The sequence below is a fragment of the Syngnathus leptorhynchus genome, chromosome 12 (assembly GCF_054491065.1).
Source record: "Syngnathus leptorhynchus isolate UIUO chromosome 12, UIUO_Slep, whole genome shotgun sequence".
NCBI lineage: Eukaryota > Metazoa > Chordata > Actinopteri > Syngnathiformes > Syngnathidae > Syngnathus > Syngnathus leptorhynchus.
Genome location: NC_141206.1, coordinates 4,574,173 through 4,592,725, shown reverse-complemented (window position 1 = coordinate 4,592,725; position 18,553 = coordinate 4,574,173). Strand labels below are relative to the sequence as shown.

General features: G+C 41.3%; 1 protein-coding gene across 2 annotated transcripts in view; it reads right to left on the bottom strand.

Annotated features, from left to right (window-relative positions):
• Positions 1 to 18,553, bottom strand: part of pappaa (pregnancy-associated plasma protein A, pappalysin 1a) — a 70,748-nt gene that overhangs the window by 9,552 nt on the left and 42,643 nt on the right. Inside the window, exons 14-21 of one of the 2 annotated variants that reach the window (XM_085926283.1) lie at positions 16,218 to 16,392; positions 9,118 to 9,301; positions 8,580 to 8,781; positions 8,239 to 8,473; positions 7,198 to 7,345; positions 6,699 to 6,814; positions 2,340 to 2,411; positions 1,332 to 1,430 (exon numbers count right to left, since the gene is read on the bottom strand). In XM_085926283.1, coding sequence (XP_085782409.1) covers positions 1,332 to 1,430; positions 2,340 to 2,411; positions 6,699 to 6,814; positions 7,198 to 7,345; positions 8,239 to 8,473; positions 8,580 to 8,781; positions 9,118 to 9,301; positions 16,218 to 16,392 — 1,231 coding nt within the window. The remainder of the gene's footprint in view (positions 1 to 1,331; positions 1,431 to 2,339; positions 2,412 to 6,698; positions 6,815 to 7,197; positions 7,346 to 8,238; positions 8,474 to 8,579; positions 8,782 to 9,117; positions 9,302 to 16,217; positions 16,393 to 18,553) is intronic. The other variant, XM_085926284.1, reaches the window with a different exon arrangement.

Genomic DNA, 18,553 nt, shown 5'->3' with positions numbered 1-18,553 from the left:
CAGGAAGCATTCTGGAGATGTTCGACTGTACAATCAGAAAAGCGCACGATGTTCCTTGTACATCCTAATTCACTCGAAGCAATAAAGAGGCTTCCTAGTCAGACACAGTGAAATATCCAGGGAGACGCATAGACCTCTGTATAAATGTAGCCAGACATACAGATGGATATGCCAGGAGTACAACTATAGACCCTTGCCAAATTCAGGAGAGGCCAAACCAGAGAAGCAGATGTTGCAGCGCAGAAGCTAAACTACACTTCCAATCATGCCATTTGCCAACGACTGCTAAGTGTGATCCAGACAAAGCCCGTTTGGTACACTGAAGAGCGCTGCTACCACAGGACCCGAGCGCTTTGCCGTATGCAGCCAACCGCAAAAACGTTAACAACTGCCTAAATGTCGAGAAAGTGTTTATGAATGTGGGGAATAACATGGAATGCAACAGAATGTTCACAGGTCTGAATGCTACAACCGCAACTAACATGGACATATGTTCAGGATTATTGACCGTTTCTAAGATTCATTTTTGGTACAGTGGTACTGGGTCATTCATTTGATGTACCATGGAGGAATATCCAAGCAACTTTTATGCATGTGCTTCAGTGTCATGAGATTCAGAGATGATTGTCAGGATCCCAGTGAATGATTAATTAAGTGTTGCTTTGGTTAAGTCATGCAGACCAATTTTGATAGGCTGCCAATGGAACGAATTATGGATGAATTTGGAGGTAGCCTATCTTTAGACTTCACTGTTTGACATAATAGAACTTTGTATGGCGTGCAATGTTCTGTTTCTGTTCTCAAAGGTTTGCATGATAGCCAATCAAAAACAACGGAAAAAAGATAATTAGTCAATAGTACAGTGGCTGTAATAGTGTCTTGGATTCATCTGCGTGTTACACCGTGTCTCGCTGTTATGATGTCACACAATATACGTAGCTGGTAGCTGACGAGACTAGCGTCATCTCGCCTACACACCCTGCGGTGGAAACAAGTTGAGGTCAGGATTTACCGTTCCAAGCCATACCCAGGGGATGGAAAGTGAACTTTTGTTGCAGACAGGGTATGAACTCAGAGGCTTCTTAAAGTGCCAGTATGGTATTGATAATGAGTTTTGGCAACCATCAATAAGGCAAAATGACTCCAGAGGGAGTCCAGGACGAGGATTTATGGGCATAACAGTTCTCATTTAACATATTGCCTCCAATATATTTTTCTTTCAAAAGTACTTTATATTATTTATGGTGGTAAAAGCTTGCCAATGGTAACATGTAATCTAGAAAAAAAAAAAAGGAAACCGAGTTCATGTGCCGTACAATGGTGCGTCTAACCTTCTTGGTCTTGACAGTGGATTGGCAGCAGTCTCCTCCATCGTAGTTACAGAAGGCTCGGTTGTTTACTGCATCACAGTAGTTGTCTCCCATGAATGGCTGTGTTCAAAAAACACACAAAAACAGTCATCTTCAGTAGTATCATATTGATATGGTTGTGTTAATGGTACTTTCTCATGAGCAATACATGGCCTTTTACATCCTTTATCTTTTAATGTGATCCCCCACCCCCTTTTCTTTGGCCTTTGGTGGACCAGAATCGTAAATCTGACAGTGACTGCAATAAACTATTCACTACAGAAAAAAAAAAAAAAAATCTCCCCTACGAGGAGATTTATAGGGTTGGCCCGACCCTTTCCACTTGCGTTAACAATCAGGATATCCAATTGGTCTAAAGTGCGCACATCATATAATTCTTACATACAGTGGAGGGGAATTCCTTCACACGTGAATGCAATATTTGCAGAAGACAGATGCTGTTTGATGTCGTGACCTCAGTCTGACCTACAAATAAACTAAAGACTTTAAAGGCAATGGATGACACGGTAATGACTGGCTGTCTGGATTTAAATCAACTACACTTCACCTCTTGTAACCGCTCCCAAAAGGTTTTCTTCCTCGTTTACAAAGCCTTGACGAGTCCTCCAATGTTCAAGAGATTTTATTGTGAACTTCAAATCATGACAGACAAATGTATTCAATAAGAGGGAAAGGGGCAGACATGCTTATTCAATTTTATTTGACAATCATTAAAACTATTTTGAATCCTGATATACGTATATTTAGTTCAAGCTCTTTGATAATTATTTCAAAACTGAAACAATATTTAGCTGTTTTGTCTGACTTTGTCTCAATTTATTAGAAAATTAATTAATGCAGGTATGCTTTACTAGATTTTTTTTTTCTAGCATATCAGGTCTATATAGCATATCAGGTCTTTATAGTAATAATGCTAATCCGCGACCAGATTTGTTTTAAATCAAATAAATAAATAAAATATTGTCTTACCTCACATCCTTTGAAGCAGTGCAGCAATTCTGGGTGTGGATACCACTTCAGTCCCATTGTACAGACTATACTCTGTTAGATACATTGTGAAGAAAAGTGTAATCAATAAAGATATTAAGATTAAAGAACAAACAAAAACAGTCAATGTCGACTCATCAAGACACATGCATGCATTTATGCGCTTTTCATATTCCTGGCTGCCATTGATTTACACTGACCCGTGCCCACATCAGAAGTGAAACCAATAGAGTTTGAAAAGATAGAACCTAATAATAGTTGTGTGTTTGTTCATCGAAGTAAAGCAGTCCAAGGTATAGTATGTCCGGCAGTAGGGTTTGAGGGGAGGACAGGGGAAACACACACGCAAAGGTAAAGAGCACAATGTTCTCAAATACCTTAACAGAATGTGTGGAATCCTTTCCCACTGTGCTTGTACTTAAAATGCAGCTCATGGGAGGTGTGTGTGGAATGTGTGTGTGTGCATTTGTTTGTGTCCATCTGCGTGTGCCTGTCTGTCAATCTTTTAGCATTAATCCCATGGGAGACAGTAAAATGTCATATCTAAAGTTAATTTGTGTGAACCTATACAGCTCTCACAGAAAAGAGTACATAAAAGAGGTGCCTTGGAATGTCTGTGATTATCTTTACTAGGCCACCATATGAATCAATCAGACAATCAATGGTCTCATGCATTCCAGTACACACTGGAAATTGTGGCATCGGTAAAACTGAGGTATACAGTCCGGTTTCATTATAAGTACTGTAGCACAAATTGTCAGATACGTTTGTAAAGGCCAAGATATTGTTTACTTGATCATGTGCTGCTGTTTTGGTTAGCAACTCATTTTTCACAATCTAAGTAAAATATTTATGTCTACTAGAGGGAGGCATTTATTCATATTAATGTGCAGGGTGTCTATAAGAATGAATGGTATTATAAAATAAAGAGGCGATTTTTGCCCTACATGCCTCACACTCTCTGCAGTTGAGTGACTCAAAGCTCACAGCCACTATATGAAGACAAATGGGAAGGAAAATATACAAATGCAGAGAATCACAAATTATTCCACTGGATAGCTTGCTCGCATTCTATTACGCCAGTGGAGGAAAGCACACTTGGATGTCAGTGAATTTACACTTTCATAAACCCTTCAACACCTGAACAAAAAGTTTCATTATGGAAGCTAAATACAAAAAGGGAAAAGGAAATACCATTAAGATCTCAAGTGTTGTTATAAACACACAAACTGTTCCAAATTAAACTGTGTCCTGTGTTATCCGTGCAGGTCAGACCACTATAAATCTAACATATCCCGGCGGGATAAAATAACTGCCTCACCGCAAATAACACCCCCAAATAATAACACCCCATGTGTGCCTTTATCTAAGAGAATTGACATGGTTTTCCTTTGCGGCCGAAAACGAAGGCTATTTGTCATTTCAGCACTGTCAGCAAATCAATGCAATGGAGAAAGATGGAAGATGGAGGAGGAGGCGCGTATGGCAGAAGGCGAGGCCTACAGTAGCCACGCGGCACAAGATGGAGCACCTTAATTCATTCGGGAGCCGAAAACTTTTTGCACCTACTGTACTTTCCACTTGTTCTCGTTCCTTTAGCGATGATGTCATCCATAAACTCTGTCCCCTCCCCTCTCTATCTCTCTCTCGCTTTCTCTCTCCCACTCCTTTCTCCTCTCACAGCAGGGCCGTAAATCATGATAATCCATGATGGTTGCCTGGCTTCACCCCTCACTATGTATGTGATCCTCACTCGTTCCAAGCCTCCCGGGGCGCTGATACCACATAAAAATAGATCCCCATCTCAGCGCCACCTTAGACGACGTAATGTCATATAGAAAATGACTAATGCCACTGGAAGCCCGACAGGCAAATTTTGCTGATAAAGGGGAAGGCGGGTGCTTGGGGTGGGGGCCCACAGAGTCGTTAGCTACACAGGGAAAGAAGGAGGAAAGATGTCTAAGTGGGTCATAGTGAGAACTGAACTACAACTGGTTTAAAGCAATTAATCATCATCACTTATTAAGGTGGACAAAGTTAACCTCTCGCGTAGGCAACGTTGAACTACATTGAATTTACATTTTGTTGCTGTGCATTCATTATTTTTTCAATACAGAGACTTTGTATAACTGTCTTGGGGATACGTGGGAGTGTCAAGGATATCTCAGGGGGTCAGTAAAGCATTTTTTTTTCACAAACCACAAAAATTCTTTAGAAAAGAGATTCATTGTTTATTCTTTTCGAGGGAAGTGGAAATGTTGATTTTTATTTCCAGAAAAGTAGAAAAAAATGGGCCAGTCAATTATCTGGCCTGGGACCTGGTGGGTGCAAGCATATTTCAAGGGGGGGGGGGGGGGGGGGGGGCAAGTGCCCTTATGCCCCACCTCTATAGCTACGCCAGTGTCCGTGTGTCTTCTTCTGATGGTTCACCAAACTTTGTGTTAAATGGCAAAACTGGTGTTTTAGGGTTAAGGGTTTTTTATGTTTTTAATTTTAATTTTCTTACTATATGTTTAGCCACATTTTAGAGGGCAAAGATGCTTTTTAACGCTTGGCTACTTTCCCAAAAGTTCCTGTTGATGATCCTTTTTGTTTGTGGAATAAGATACACACACTTAAGTCAATCCTTTAGATACACACACTTCATTGACTTTAGGGCAATTGACTGTATGTCAAAGTAATAGTTAATAAATCATCTTCCCACTGAAGTAACAAACAATGTCAATGCTGAGCTTTGGCTCCCAGGACGCACTCAACCTTCTGGCATATGACCGCTATCTCTTTACGGGTTTACTTGTATGCAATCCATTGCGGCGCCCTCCAACAGCACGGGCTCAATTTACCACTGAGCACAAATCATATCAATTACGTACACCCATGAAAAACAGATCATTTCATGTCCTCGTGGCCCAGCCCACTGCTGACTCAGCGTGACTCTGAAAGCATACGAAATGGGTTGTAGGAGGGAAAGCACACCAACATATAAATAGTGTGATTCTTTCCACATCAGTGTCCCCTCAACTTTCCCTATCAAAAAATAAACAAAGCAATGCTGGGATAGGTTCCAGCACGCCCATGACCCCCATAGGGACAAGCGGTATAGAAAATGGATGAATGGATCATCATTACGTGTGATACTACTCTTATATCGTACAGCGCGGGTTTCAAACTTGCCGCCTGGGGGCAATTTGTGGCTCACAGGATGATATTTTGCGGCCCCCTACTTGACATCAAAGTTTAACGCTAGTGGGGCCCCAACGTTTTTTGATATTGCCCTGAGCTTTTTGTAGCCCATAGCTCAGGCTCATGAAGCGAAATACAATTCCAAAGTGACAACAAGTGGCATGAAAAGGTATTCTTTCACCCAGTCCTAGTCACGACTTGATAAAACCTAATGTGAAGAAAATATCAGCAACAAGAACAGCCAATTTCAAGAAGAATAAGAAATATTTTATTTTTATTTTCTATTTTTTCTCTCACATTTCTTCAATGTACGGAGAAAGTTGCATTGCTCAAGAAATCAGATGCCATTATTCAACAAGACATGTTGCGGAATACGCTATGGGAGACACGTCATCAATCTTGTTTTTGTTCTGAGGGGCCGTTAATGTTCTGAACTGTTATAAATGTTGAGAAGACTGGATTAGTCGTACTTTTTTGAACCCTTTTTTTGTGGAATACTTGATGTGGGCCAGAGACACCCAGACTATAAATTGAGTTTGGGACCATTTCTATAAACTATTGAGATGACTGTTAGGGTTTGGTTAGGATGAATGCAAAATGCTTAACCCTAACCCTAACCTAACATTCACCCCAACTCTAACCCTTAATATACGTAGTAAACTTAAATTTTGATGTGAACACTAAACACGAACGTTACACCTAACTTCTAACTCTTAACGCTAGACATATCTGTAATCCTTAACCCAAACCCAAGCCAAACCTTAAACCTTCCCTGCTCAACCTAACGTCTATAACATTATTTGACTCAATTTGTGTAATTTATTCCAGTATGACACACACAAAAATTGAACGTTTGCACAGGTGTGACTTGTCTGCATATCCCAAAAATAGCAGTCGGCTCAAGCACTATAACGACTATGCTAGACGGTAACACCATGTTCTGAAAAATGTCTGAGGGGTTGCCATGTTTCAAATCAAAACATTTGGTCACGGCGGAAGATAAAAGGCAAGGTACACGTGGGCCTTTTTCGAATTGCGACCGATGGAGCAAGGATATCGACACCAGACGGCAAATTCCTTAAAGGAGAGTTGTGGATCACAGGGCTTTGTCAAGTGCGTCTGTCACAACGGTGAAGTGGACACACTCCTCCAACGTACCTTGACCTTGTGCGGGTTCCTCCAGTGCTCCTTGAGTACACCCTCCGCCGTCATGTTGCTAGGGAGGATCACCACGTCGTTGTTGCTCTCCCTGCACGACAGCTCACACTCCTCGCCTGCACGTGACGGGAAATCCGCACAAAAAAATCCAACTATATCATTTTAGCAATGGGCATTTGATGATATTGATGATAGCACCTCTGCTGGTTCCAGCCAAGTAGTGCACTCATCTTGGTCTAAATTGCTTCATGTCTCCATTAATCAACAATCAAGTCAACCCAATCAGTTAATTACTACGACCACTCCAAGTCCTATCCTAGCTTATTAGCAGAACACCACAAAAACACTTTTGGTTGGCTGATGCTAACCCTACCACGGAAGTACTTTGTAATGCAGATTCAAGTAATGACATAAGTCCCTTGGAGATTGTCAGAAACAGTGATGCGAGCAAAAAAGTTGACGAGTAATAAAGAAAGCTGATCTCTGAGTGCATACCCACCTATGCCATGACCTCGCCTGCATGAGTACTGAAGGCTGTAATGCAGGTTTTGAGGTAAGGAACACTGGCCTTTGCTATTGGGGCAGAGGCGGAAGGACCCCGTCCAGTTGCCGTCCTTCCTACAGCGGATGGCGTTGGAGCTCGCGCCCTGCAAAAACAACCCACACACGGACACGCTCAACTGACTGGCAGGACGAGGACATTACGCGAGGACATTATGCTGGCATCTCGTTGCAAAAGCAGGGAAATACAATCCAACTTTTATCAGGCATCCAAGTCACGAAGCCTGAGAGGCCGAGCAGATTAAGAGGTGTATACATTTCAGAATTCCAAGGCGAGCAGTGTTGTTGTGGAAATCAATAGCCTTCTGAATAGAGCAGCATCAAACTAAGGGGTGCTATGGGAGTCGACTAACCTGAAAACAATGTAAGGACTACCCGATAAAAGATGGCAGGTACTATGGGGGCAAGTCAGTTTCATTAAATATCTAGACTAGGAACTTATCAGAGAACTGTTTATAGCATGTGTTTAGTTGACAATATTGTCTGTTTTACACAATACAGACAAAAGATCAAAGCTCTCAGGTTCGTCTACGGTGCTTTAAGCACTGAGGCACAAATTAGGATCTCTCTTAAACTATGCCTCCAAATGTCTTTAAATTAAGACTCGATTATGTTAAATTTTATGGTGTCGATAATACATCGATATATATCGATATATATATATATATATATATATATATATATATATATATATATATATATATATAATCAATATATTAATTGATTTTTTTACTGTAGTATTTTTTATTTTTTTAAATCATCTAACTATTCAGGAGTTAATTATCTACCCGTAAATGTATTTATTTTAGTTCATCAATTTATCTCTTTTTGCATAAAGCCTTCAAAGTACAAAACACTCAAAAAGAGGAAAGCAATCCAAGACAAAGGTAATGTTTTGTTACTCTACAAATGACACATGATAGACACACACACAAAAAGCGCAATAAAAGATAGAAAGAGAGGCAAGAGATGGACAGACCTGCTTGCATGGAGCGTGCAGCAGCCTCACCGTGTGGGCGGAGCCTCCAGTGACGGCATTAGGGCTATTACCGGCCGGGTCAGAACAGTTAAGTCGGCAAACGCTGTCGAAGCGGAAGCCGTCGGTACAGTAGTAGGAACCATGGAAGATTGGTGGCGGGGGGTCGCAAGTCACCGGTTCACACGCCCCCTCCAGCCAACTGCCGTCTTCGGTGCACTGACGTTTAAACGCTCGCCTGTAAAAATGCAAAGTATGATGTTTAAAATAATCTGTTTCTATTCACCACAATTCTGTTTGTGGGGACAAAAGATTCATTCATCAACGACCATTTGCTTCTTTACCTCTTGGGTTTATTGGTCACATGGTAGCCTGGCCTGCATTTGTACTTGCACAGTGTTCCCACTTTGAGGCCCGTCTCATTGCAGCGTTTAGTCTGCAGCACGGCGTTGGGCACGGGCGGAGGAGCTGGGCAACGAAGCTCACAGAGAGCCTCCGGGAAGGACCATAGTCCATCCTCCAAGCAGGTCAGAGTGTTGTTGGTACCTGATCAACAGACGAAAACGTGTAGATTGAAGGACCAGTCATGAGATGTTCAGTTGTTAAATAGCCTGTAAAAGTCGTGTCAGCTTGCTTTGTATCTCTCCCACTAGACTCTGAAAAATGCAGAACTTACCGGGATCCTAATGCGCATTAAAATTTAAAAATGAAAACAATGTAAGAGAGGACACGGGCCTCATCTGTTTGCTTGTCTGACTCCCAAGATTGCACTTAAGTTTATGCCAGCTTTTTTTCCCCAAGCAAACCTCGCCAAAGGTATTTTAAGGGCAGGCTGAAAAAAAACATCTATAGTACATGCACGAGCACGACGAGGCCACTCACCTACAAGCTGGGCGGGTTCGCGACACTGGAAAGTGCTCTTCTTGCCATAGGTGGTTCCCTCGGGGAAATTGAAATTGGCCGGATGAACGTGATATTTGTCAGGCAGACCGCAGTCGACTGGCTCGCATGACACCTGTTTGTTCCATTTGCCGTTTGCGCAGGTTATGGTCACCAAAGAGTCAGACTGCAAAGGAGCACAGGGTATCGTTTCAAAAGTCGTTCAACTAGTTTCTTTGTAAAGAAATATCTTATGTGTCCTAATTTTCAGAAGAGTATCATTTGATAGTAGTACGCTTGTTTATGGTAAATGTAAAATGTAAACAGACTGGCTCGCCATTCATAAGATCGAAATGTTGCATATCTGAACCATCACTTACATGCGAAAAAAACTCATTATTTTTATTTTATTTTTTACAAGGCTTGTCTTCATTAGGGTTAACCAGTGATCCCAGCTGACTTTAACAAGAAGCCTATTCATTTTTAATAATATCTCGACACGGGATGGATGAGGTTGCTGAAGTCAAAGGTCCTTAAAGGTGACTGCTACTTTTAGTGCTTTGCCTGATGCAATTTTTGACTTCAGGACGCAATAACCCAACCGATCGACGTTTGCTCGTTGATGATAGTGAATCGCTGTCCGATATATGCTTTTAAAAGCATGTCGCCTAACAAAACTCAATTGAGCTTAGTTTACGGCACGTCGGTAAGCCGCACTGGCCGCTCAGCAGTTCAAGTAACCAACAGGAGCATTTGTAAGGGCAAGTTGCACCATTCAGACAACTGATATCCTACAAGTGCACCTAACACCTCAGCACTAACACAATGCAGGCTGACCTAGGTTGCAGTGTGTCAATTTCTGGGAAGCACTCACTCACACACACTGGATGTTTCTCCAGAAATTCAATCGGTTTTGGTGCCTCAAATTATTTTGACAGACAGCCCATATTTTTTTTTTTTTTTTGTCTGGTGGATAGAAATCCAAAAAGATGGCACAATGACACATACACAGATTTGACCTACCAAGCTAATGCCCTTAGCTTAGAGGCATGATTTATTGATTGACAGCTGACTGATATCCATAAATCTAAATCCCACCAGTCTGGGATTCTCAAACAAAAAACGACGTCATGGGGACTCGAAGGCTGGTGAAATGGAAGAGGACACAACGGAACACAAAGGAGCCAGACAAGTATTAATAAAACTTGCACTATTATACAAATGTTTGGCAGCAGGCGCAAGCACGCATAGAGTCGGTGTTCATACACTGAAGCCGTGTGAAAAAAAAACGAGGGGAGGGATAAACACCAGTTATAAAATTTCTTCAAATGGAGATTTCTGATTGGCTTGATACCCTAATAGAAATAGTTCTGATTCCTTTATATTAGTCGGCTTGTGGTATTCTATTGAGAGGGATGAGAGCAAAATGCGGAGCGCCGTCCAAACCTCAAGTGTTTTCATCCTTTCCTATTAACTCGTAACATGTTACACAACGGGAATGCTTAAATTTATGGCCACGCCAACAAATCTCGCAACAAAGCTGGGAACCTTTTATCATTTTGACATCCGTCGCCGACTCAGACTAAATAAAGGAAAATCTGTGTTTTTAACATAAATTTCTCCACTTTTTGTTTTCCCTTTAAAGAGTGTCCAAATGTAAACGTCACTCAATTGAGCAGACTTTTCTTTTGCAACAGAAAACCCTTATTTCTCTGCCGTCATTAATTTTTTATCTTTCATCTGGATCCCAGCATATGACACTGCATAACAGTATCAGGTTCACCCCAAATAAATAAACTCCCGGCGAGAATGAATGCTTAGAACGCAACACATGCGTCCCATGTGAGCGAAGCCGCCGTAAAAGCGAGTCATTAATTCCCTGGGAGCTAATATGATTACAAAGAGTATGCATGCAAGGTTCTTCAAACGCAAAGGAAAGCCATCCGATGACAATATTGAGTGCTGTTAAAGGTCTGTGGTGGGCTGCTATAGGGCACGTAAGGCTGCGAGTGCCGCTGTGCGTGTAAATTTGTGGGAAGTTTCCCTCCTTTAAAAACTTTACAGCTGACTAGCGCTCCTCCAGTAGCCACTTTAACAACCTTTGGCCACTCTGCCTAATTCAAGCCAGGCAGCCTATTAGAGACAAGAACCAACAGAAGGACGACGTTTTCATTCGAGCCAGAGCTTTTCCTTAAGCGGCACACAAACACATGAGCACATGTGAAAAGTATGGCTGCGGCCTATATACTGCACTTGTATTTTGTTAATATGTTTTAATGGCGCTATATAGAAGTACCACATTTGGAATGGTTTGATGGAAATAACCTATATGTCATTATCCTGTTCATTATGTTGATGATTTGACGCACTAAAACAGCAAAGGAAACACATTTTCAGTGTGAATTTGGACACGCGTAGACTTGAAGCTTGTATTGTACAATAAAAAGAACTCCCGCTGGTATTTTGGCTGAGGTTGACTTGATGTCTAGCCAACCGCTGTTGTGAAAAAAAAAAAAAATGATTTGTGTGCAGAAAAACCAGTAACATCAGAGAGTCTTTGAGCGACAAAACCCAGTAAGGATTTTGACTCTGGCAACAATATAAGCTCTCATTGTAACCTAATGAATGAGAGAAGGAACCAGAACCACTGAAGGATTTAAGTGATTAATAACCTTTTCGGGTTATAAAATCCGCAAACATGGTGCAGACGGATATTTTTGCTGGAAGCAACTGTATATCTAAAACGAAGAACCCCATGTGTTGCTCTGCGGCGGTACCGCAACAAGCTCCAATTTTCAAAATTAATTTCCGAATAAAATTAATTGGAATGAATCGGTCTAGCTGTACACGGAATATATTAAGCTATTTTTTAACAGTTTGAAATTCGGTGCAAGTTCAAGCAAAGATTCAAACGTACTCCTGAAATGAATTAGAATGAATGTTGCTGCGTCACATTACTAGTAAAAAGCTCTTTTTAAGCAAAGGTTTTTGGTTTGACTTACAAGCTTTAAAAAAAAAATCAAGCCCAAAAACTGTCACTGGAAAGAGGTAAATGGTGATGATGCAGAGCCGAGATATTGAAGTTTGCCAGAGTTGCATTTTTTGATTAGTAAATTCCAATTTGGCCGGAACTTTGATGAAGCTCAAAGTTTTTGGAATCTATTGAGGTGGGACAATTAGAAAAGAGAGCAGAAGCTCCTCAGCTGTCCAGAGTTTTGGTAGTAGTAGGTACTAGTTTTTTAAATATATTTTCTGTTATTTAGCAAGTTAGCTATATCTGCTGATACGTTATCTTCTGCAAAGACATTTTAATTAACTCAAAGGTTTCTGCAATTAGTTGTACACAATAAAAGATGCAACAAAAAGCAGTAGAAGACATCTTCGTAAAGATGAACTGACTGACTTCCTAAATCCCCTTTCATGAAAATAATGTCAGGGTCTAATACGCATTAATTCCGTACTGAAGGTAATGGCCTCTGAGACATTCCACGGCATTTGCCTGAACGGAGTCTATAGTGGCCCCCTCCTCGCACGGCCACACACATTTACAGGTCACACCATGCACCACCGCCTTAAAGAGACTTAAGAGGGTCTTCTGGTCACACTTTAAATCTAATATGTAGTCGGGCTGACTTGATCACATACAGTACGGCCGTAATTCAGCTTGCCGAGCACTTTCAAGTTGCCGTGTTGTATTACGACAAGCCAGTAGAGCCCAAAAGGGATGTCTATATGGGAAAGCGTGGCTATTAGTCAGTCGTGGTGCCAGTACTCAGTGTTCTCTGACCACTTGAAAGCGATTCAAATGGAAAACAGACAGCTGCAACATTTACAACTTAAACGTACGGATGGGGGGGAAAGTAAATATCCAGAGAAGAAGGTGTTCCTGGATCTTTTTTTTTTTAGTGTGACAAAGATACAATGGTTAATGAAAGAAGATAAGACAACACTGCCTGCTAAACTTTTCAACTCGAGCAACAAGGCAACCACAATTCATTCCATGAAACACTTTTGGTTTACTTTCAAATAGAAATTTCCCATTGAAAGTAATTATATTTTGAATAATACGTACCAGAGTCTAAACTGTCAGCAAAGCCATGTATGGCAGGTAAAGTAACATTTTAACATTATTGTCATATAAAATAGATATGTAAGTTTTAAATATATAGTATTTCATCAAGTGGTGGTCCAGATATAGTTTCAGACGTGATTTTATTTTCTGCAACATAATCCCAAACCAAACATGGACGCTATTTGGTAGTTCTACTAAGTTGCCACTACTAAGACTTGTTTTTTTTTTTTTGGTTTTTAAATTCAACTTCTCCCAAATTTTGACCGAGATGAACGCATCAGTAATAGTTTGTGAATTTGTATGGAAGGGAAAGCATTCAAATTAGAAATTTGGTCTAAGAATAATATTGACCTCAAAAAGTCAAAGGGGCTTTCCTACCCCAACTGATATAATGTAAAATGTTAAAATTACAAGCTTATTTTGATCACAAATCCCAAGCATATTGCTCGCCAGTTGGCTCGAGCACAAGAAACTAACAGTCAGAGCTCTTTTCAATAGAAAACAGACAATTTCACAATGAATGAAAGCAATCTGACATTTTATTTTGTTCAACTTCTATGTTGTTGAACTTGATTTGACTTTGCAATGGAACGATGGCTCGTGACTCAGCTCGCTTTTGAAATTGGGATGTAAGAATGGGCGTTCACAGCGATTGCCTTAGATCTCTTTCACATTTGTCTTGTTTGTCCAGTGTTTCGACAAATGTGCTGCTGTCCCAGGCGTAAAAAAAATAAAAAGTCACATCCGCCCCCACTCAACCCCACCACATTCTATAGAGTAATTATAAACATCATTCTGTCAGCACAACTACTTTGCAGCATCAGCTCTATTATCAGCGACATGTGAGCTGAGCGGAGTGATTTAGGCGCCCCCAGTGACAGGACAAGGCTCATTTGAAAATCATTTTGCAAATTTATGTTGATGTTTTTTGGCACATGGTTTTCTGTCTGCCTACTTAAAGAACATATGTAGCCAAGTTTAAGAGTCAAGAGGACCATGGCTCATCGCTGAAATGTTCCAAACCCTCGAAGTGACCTCAGAGTGACTCTGACTGGGGTTGGACATATGACTACATCATTTTCTTCATTGACTATGGGATAAATGAATTATCAATCAATATTTTTTTTTTTGTTTTTGTTTTTTTTCCAGTATTTCTTAACATTTCTCATTGAATATTCCATAATACTGTTTCAATCAACAGATAACATTTTGTCTTCTTTAGACAGCTAAGAGTCTCAATATCACCTCTGCGGTTGCTGCAAAGTAGTTGTTTCTCTCAAGAACTGGGGGAAATTGAGGCAAGTCAACTTTTTAGAATTGATGAAAGTGTTACACATTCTGGAATATTTTCTCAAACGATTTGCCGTTTTGATGACACAAACATCAATAAAAAAAATCCAAGCGGGTTCATCCTGGTAATTTTTCACAGGTATGAGGCCCTCAAATTGGCTTGATATGATTGTGAATACATTTAAACAGTGTATACAACAAATATTTTATAGTTGACTTTTTTTGTATTTGGGTGGAGTATGGCAATACGATTTGAAAACTTGCCACAAAACCCAGATTTCTAAAAATGTCACAAAATCAGTTTGCCCAAACGTCTTACGTGTGATGATGAAGACTCCTACATGTATACATATGAAATAACGATGTGATTTCCTTCAAACAAATCCATCATCTGTTGCACCTACAACCCATTTTTATCTTCCTCGGTGGTCCTGCTTAACACATCTTAGTATTTTGATTGAGGTTAGCCTTCTCTTCAACCATATTTAAATAACCGTACACAAAATGGGGCAGACCTTACTGTCTTTTCTATTTGCCGCTGTCCCTCCCCTCCACTTTCTCCACACATACCTTGCCCCTGCTACTCTGACAAAGCATAATTTAGCACTAAATGAATTGGCATTGATGAATAGCCACAAAGTGCGGCGTCAATCAAACCTTAATGCAATTAGCGACGCGCTCAGACTCAATGGGGAACTATTGTGTTTGTGGATGTAAATGCACCGCCACACTCCACTGGTGTAATTATTCCCATGTGGCACTTTATGCACATGTACAGTGCAGACCGGGTCACTGAGCAGAGGACACATCAGGGACAGCTATAAAGGACACAATACTTACTAAAGTCTGGGAAAGTCTGCTCACTTTTTTTTTTTAATCATTATACACATGTGGCTATGCATAAAAGCTCATTGGACACTTTGTTATCTCATCTCGTTTCTTATTATTCTGGCTTCAACGTTAGCCATATTGGGGGATAAAGCATTTATACTGGCCTTTCCAGAATCTTGAAGCCAATTTTACGGCTTTACGGCATGGCGTCAACTCCTGTTTGTTTATTTACTTGTAAAAGTGCATGTACCTGCATCTGTGTGTATCTTGTTTATGCAGGGTATTGAGTGCAATTTCCCGTATGCGTGTCGGTTTCTACATGCAAGTGGCTTTTATGTGCCGACGCGGTAGCAAATCTATGCAGTTAAACAGTGGCTTCACTGTGTGTGTGTGTGTGTGTGTGTGTGTGTGTGTGTGTGTGTGTGTGTGTGTGTGTGTGTGTGTGTGTGTGTGTGTTTGTGCGTGTGCACACGCATGCGTAAAGGAAGTGAGAGAGGCTGGAAGTGAAAGAGGGAGGGGAGGGGGAGCAGACACTATGCGATGATGTCATGGTCCCAGCAGAGCGACAGGCACACAAAGTGACTGTCTCTGAGTTGATGGCGCAGCATTCTCAGCGAGGGACTAAACAGGTATGAGGCGCTCACATGTGCAGAGAGGAGGCGCCGGGTGGACATCTCCCCAGCTCCTCAGTGCCGCACTATGTCTACCTGGATGATGTCATCCCCTTCCCCCTACCTCACCCAACCCGGGGGACTGGCTGAGGCACTGGCAGGTGACAAAAGAAGTGCAGAGGCAAGCAGAAGCTCTCTCCTGGCCACTCGTGTGCTGAAGTTTGCATCGTGTGTGCATTCACATTGGCACGCGTGTCCCAATATGCTCTTTGAAATGTACAGACTATGTTGTGCATCACCTGGCTCTTGATGATGTCATCATCCTGGTGGATCTGCAGGACATATCCCGAGTTGCAGGAGATGGTGCAGCGGTCGCCGTTGTAGAAATGGCGGCCAGCGTTGTTGCACTTGAGCTCTGCATTGCGGATCAAGGGCTCCTGGCAGTCGATGGCTTCGCACGAATAATGTACACAACTGCGAAGATGGTGTTAGATAGGGGGGGGAGGAAAAAAGAAAGTGAACGAGTGAAATGAAAAGTCACAAATGGAGGTGGGTGAAATAATAATGCAAAATGTCAGTGACCACATCTGTCCCTCGATGACTGCTTTACATAGTGGATCGATAAACCACACGGAGACAGAAGACAGCCATATTTGGCATATGAAGGAGGAGAAGTGAAGGCTGGGATCGACACATTGTGGAGTGACATGTCGGAATGAAGAGTGGCAGATACAAGGATTGCGTTGGCATTTCATGCTCGTGAAATGCCTGCACGCTCAAACTGACAAGGTTTTTTTTTTTTTTTTTACAAGTCTACCATATAGGGGTCCACAGAGAAAGTGTGTGTGCGCGCATGTGTTGGACTGCAGAAATTTAATCTCGAGTTTTATCTCTTCATCCATTTCTGTTTTACGGCCTCTGTTGTAGCTGTAATCTTTCTTATTTAAGTGCTTTTTCCCCTTCCACTGAATCACGGGCTGCCTACGTAGTATGTAGGCTACTGTATTTATATGCGTCCATGCCCAATGGTTCCATCCCGCAACTGACAAGTGTAAAAATGTATTGTTCATAATGGAATTAGGCCAAATAAAATGTTTAAATATGCAAGGCAGGGCGACACGTGGCGCTATAATGATGCAATCACAGTCTGATTTAGCCAGTCAGAAGCAGCTGTCGCTCAGTTGGTTCGAACGCCGATACCCATTGTCTGCTGTCCTTGAGCAAGGCATTGAACCAGAGGTATGCATTGTAAATGAATAACTGCTCTCAATTGCCTTACCAGGTTAAGAAATAAACAAACAAATAAATTAAAGCATTTGCAAAAAATAACAAGGGAACTATACTCCGAATATCCTGTTCAAATATAAAGGTGAGGAAAAATAGTAGAGCAGTTGCGGAAAATGAATTGGAGGAAATCCGGAGGTACTTTATATTCTTTGGTACTTGGAATCCTTTTGTCATAAATTTGGATTTAACCAGTGCATATTAAGCCTCGTGCATCGTATAACTCAATACTTAACTGTAAACTGGCACGAAAAAAACAGAATGGGAGAACGGTGTGCACAAAGTGATGTTTAATAGCGTTTTACTGTTGTTAACGAGTGGAGGCGGATGAGGGGAGGTGGTGTGGAGGGGTAGGGATGTGGTGTTTTGGAATGTTACAGGAAATGTGTGTGAACTGGAGATGGAGGCACACAAAACGGTAGATCTTTTGCGCAAGCTGACGTCAACGCCAACAAAATGAGATATTTGGGCAAAATGAAGCCTCAAAAGTTACAACTCATTTCTGACTATGATGGTTCGTCAAATCAGCACGTGTTTGCATCCATTGCAGATATAGTTCGAAATCAATTTCGTTTTTGGCACATGACAATAAAGAGCTTTATCGCTAGCCGCACACCTTCACAAACACAAGAGTCCTTTGTGGATGTTTACTCGAAACATGTGGCGTGGCAAAACCGTGAGTGTTTGTGTGTATATATGTGTGCATCATCAGTGCGAACAGTTGCATGCGTGACAGCGGTGTGGCAATCGGGTAAACACTGCGAGTTCCTTTATGCGTGCGGTCGGATGTCATCTTTTTTGTGGTTCAGTGACTCGTCACTCAAAAAGGTTTTGAATTCATAATGGTACCAAATCTCCAAAAGAACGAATTTTACTACAAAATCGCATTGGTGGTCCAATGAACAATCCAGAGGAATGACATCAACAATTGTTGGTGGTGTTGGACTTTGATTTGAAGTGGCTGGCTACATCACATGTTGGCTTTCCACACATCCTCTCACACGCACGCATGCATGCACGAACACACACACAAACACACAGCTAACTCTGATGTTAACAAGAACAGCAGCACCTACCAAAGCTCATAAACAGTTGGAGTTGAATAGAATCATGGAGACAATTACACTTATTTTATGTGAAGATGGCTTTAATGATGATTAGCATTCGATGAGATTCTGACATGTGACCCTCAACCGTGTTGTGTGGTTTATATTCAAGTTTTGGGGTGCTACACAACTTATACTACAATATATGTATAATTTTTCCAATTCATATTTTCTTGAATGGCAATTCGAGTTGTGTGTTTTTGTGGGGAAATCGAGACATCTGCTTTGCTAAACTTTGGGGAGTT